Genomic DNA, 3,673 nt, shown 5'->3' on the forward strand with positions numbered 1-3,673 from the left:
CTTGAAAAACTTATTTGAAACCTTAACAGTAGACACTTTACTTGCATTTAATGTGCTTTCTATGGACATATAATCACTTTTGTCAATTTCTTTTGATGCGGACATCTTAACGTCTTTGACCCATATATACACACACACACATACGCACGCACACACACACAGTAAGACTTGTAATGTTTTTTTAAAGAAGTCTCTTATGCTCATCAAGGCTGCATTTATTTGATAAAAAATACAGAAAAAAACAGTAATCTTGCAAAATGTTATTACAATATCAAATAATGGTTTCTATTTTAATATCCTTTAAAATATAAATTACTACTTTGATGCAAAGCTGAATTTCCATCAGCCATTACTCCAGTCTAAAGTGTCACATGATCCTTAAGAAATAATCCTAATATGCTGATTTATTATTAGAATTATCAATGTTGGCAACAGTTGTGCTGCCAAATATTTTTTTGGAAACTGCAATACTTTTTTCAGGATTCTTTGATGAATAAAAAGTTAAAAAGCATTTATTAAATTATCTATTATCTATTAAAAATAGCATTTATTCAATATATAAATATTTTCTAACAATATAAATCTTTGCTATCACTTATAAATTTAACACATCCTTGCTGAATAAAAGTTTTAATTTCTTCCAAAAATTTAATTTAAAACAATAAATGACATTTTAATGTATATTAAAATAGAAAAACGCTATTTTACATCATAATAATATTTCACAATATAAATGTTTTTTCCTGTATTTTTGATCAAATAAATGCAGCTTTGATGAGCATAAGAAACTCCTTTAAAAAACATTAAAAATCGTTCTGGTCCCAAACTTTTGAACGGTAGTGTATATAATTTAATAGTAATTAATTTGAATAGAATGTATAATTTCTCCTTTTCTTAAGCAGTAGTTTAAATGTGGAAATGTGAGGTTTGGCTTTTTTTCTTATTTGAACTGTTTAAATTGTTTTGAAATTGTTTAATTGTTTTTTTTGTTTTTTTACCAGCATTTCATAGTATAGGATGTTGACATAGACTTTGCAATTGTTTCAAAATCATTTTACCAAAAGATTCTACTGCTGATTCCAATATTTTTTAAAAGAAGAATTAAAGAGTATTAATGAATATTATTTGTTTAATTTGACACAAAGTATGTAATTATAATTATGCAAATAATTATTAGATAACCATCACTTTTTTGCACCAATCCAGAGTTTTCAGATATGTTACTACAGCACAGATGATGCATTTTTTGTTTTATCTCATTGAGCAAATTGAATTACATTTATAAATTATATAATTATATGTAAATGAGCACTGTTTGTAATTCTGTGAGTATAATTCTACAGTATTTCTTTGATTTTTTTTTTCCACAGGCCCAGTGTTTATAGAGTTTCCCATAGACACACTGTACCCTTACCATGTGGTGGAGAAAGAGTTTGCCCCTAAAAACACTCCCAAAGGCCTGATGGGGAAAATCATTGCATGGTATAAACACTTTTCACTATAGGCTTGCTGTGATTGTCGGTGTTGACGGTGTTACCGGTGTTAAGCCGCAACACCGATTACGTCACTTGCCCACCGCGGCACCACCCCCCACCATCTTTTCGATTTTTATAGTAATAAAAATCATTTAGTTCGGTTAGATAACAGACACTACAATTGAAAACTGAACGCGGCTGCTCAATGCAGCGTGCCGAACGACAGTCGCATCACAGATCAGCAGCAGCAGTCAGATTTCATTTATCACGTGAGGAGAGTGAGTTGAGCTGAGCGACAAGATGAGAGAGGTGAGACAGAAAAGACCATGGCGAAAGATTTAGTTTCAAAACAAAATGCAAAAGCGCCTAGCTGTTTGGCAATATTTTAGATTTTGAAAAGCCTGTTGACTTTTGCTGTTTATCTAAGATGATTTTGTAAGTTTTGTAAGTCGTTTCTTATTTATTTTGTACCACAGTGTTAGCTGATTTTTACTTTAATTTAAACTTTGTGTAATTTATTTATTTTATTTATCAAGGTGTATGCCGTGCCTCCAAGCGTTCTTATTCGTTTTGCTAATAAACCGTCTGTTCTTATTTATTTGGTTGCACAGTTTTTGCTTAATTTTTTTTTGTTTTTTTTTACATTTAAACTTCCTGTAAGTTATTTATTTTATATTGGGCCTATAACATGGTGTATTTTTATTCGGTTTGTTAACAAAAGTTCTACGTTTAATATAAGTGAGTTTGTGAGTTTTGCAAGTGACGCCGAATTGCCGCTAATTCGTAAGTGAAAGTAAAATGCGCACGGGCATTTACAAGCTATTTAAAAGCTAAGGAAAGCGAGGAAAAGAGGGAAAACTCTTAACGAATCCCACCACCCCGGTAATACCGGTATTACCGGTGTTGTCACACGTCAGTTAACCGGTGGGAAAATGTCCTAACCGTCACAAACCTACTATTCACATACTATTATTCCTGCACATGATCTTGTTATTAAATGACAAATGATGTTTTTTAATAACTGTCTTTAGCATGACTGTCGTTCTTGTCATCCCATAGGTATCTCCAGAATCATTTATCAAACTTGTTTGCTGGAGCTTGGGAGACATGTGATCTGTCCCCACTTCCTGTTCACATCCCACACGCCACAGAGGATGAGGTGAAACTTGTCTACCCTGTTGTGGCATATATAGTATTGGAAGTTAGACAGTAGATGCAACTGATTATGTTAATGATAACGATACAAGATTTTATCATCATCATCCAGTCTCAATATAACACATAACATAAACTGCACCAGGGGCCAGTTGCATAAACTTAGCCTCAATGTTTTAAGACAGAGAACTAGTCTTAAGAACTAGGCTGACCAACTAGCTATTAGCCAAGAGGTAATCAGTCTTGTTTTTTTGGATTCAACTTAGACTAATCTATGTTTTTATGTAACCAAATAAAAAAACAAAAAGACCAGTTTTAAAGGGGACATAGCACACACAGTTTCTTCCAAAATCTCATGTTAATCTTAAATGCCTATAGAGTAGTAATGCATCCTTCATATATTAGAAGAGTTGTATCAGATTTATAAAAGAAAGATACAGCTTTATGATTCACTCCGAAAAACAGCCAAGCTCCTGGAGGCGTGCCGTGGGCAGAGCTAAAGAGTCGCAAACACGTTCGTGCTGTTTACATTATATGCACTTATGGGCCGATTACAAACAAAACAGAAATTTGTTGCAGTTTTACATTCCGCCTGCGGTTCCGACTCATTAAAGATGGGGTAAGCGATTTCTGGTAGCCAATGTTGACATTTGAAATCACCAAAACAAACACGCCCCTACCCCAAAAGGATCTCGCCCCTATTTTGATAGCTCCGCCCCACACATACGTACGCAACCCAGGCAACGATTAGTTCTGTGAAACAAAGCAAAACAAAATGTTGTTTTTTTGAAAAAATGAAAAAAAAAAAATGTTACACCGCGTCTACACCGGACGCGAGCGGCACGGCATGACAAAATACTATAGAACTCATTATAATCAGTGATGCTGTCTACACCATAGATATATATACAGTACATATCTATGGTCTACACTGGATGCGGCGCGGCACGACACGACAAATCCCCGACAGGAAACTGCTGCTGCGTTCTATTCATGACGTATTGACACAAATTTCAAATGATTTTCAACGGTCGCTTTGTCGC

The 3,673-nt window shown here is 34.0% G+C and overlaps 1 protein-coding gene and 1 pseudogene across 2 annotated transcripts in view; both read left to right on the top strand.

The window, feature by feature from the left end:
• The window catches only part of LOC107670575 (beta-galactosidase-1-like protein 2), a 19,327-nt pseudogene extending 19,283 nt beyond the window's left edge, over positions 1 to 44 (top strand).
• Positions 1 to 3,673, top strand: part of LOC107670636 (acetolactate synthase-like protein) — a 16,462-nt gene that overhangs the window by 4,907 nt on the left and 7,882 nt on the right. For both annotated transcript variants that reach the window (XM_016463307.1, XM_016463309.1), the window contains 2 exons: positions 1,371 to 1,482; positions 2,535 to 2,634. In XM_016463307.1, coding sequence (XP_016318793.1) covers positions 1,371 to 1,482; positions 2,535 to 2,634 — 212 coding nt within the window. The remainder of the gene's footprint in view (positions 1 to 1,370; positions 1,483 to 2,534; positions 2,635 to 3,673) is intronic.

The sequence above is a fragment of the Sinocyclocheilus anshuiensis genome, unplaced genomic scaffold (assembly GCF_001515605.1).
Source record: "Sinocyclocheilus anshuiensis isolate Anshui unplaced genomic scaffold, SAMN03320099.WGS_v1.1 scaffold140, whole genome shotgun sequence".
Classification (NCBI taxonomy): domain Eukaryota; kingdom Metazoa; phylum Chordata; class Actinopteri; order Cypriniformes; family Cyprinidae; genus Sinocyclocheilus; species Sinocyclocheilus anshuiensis.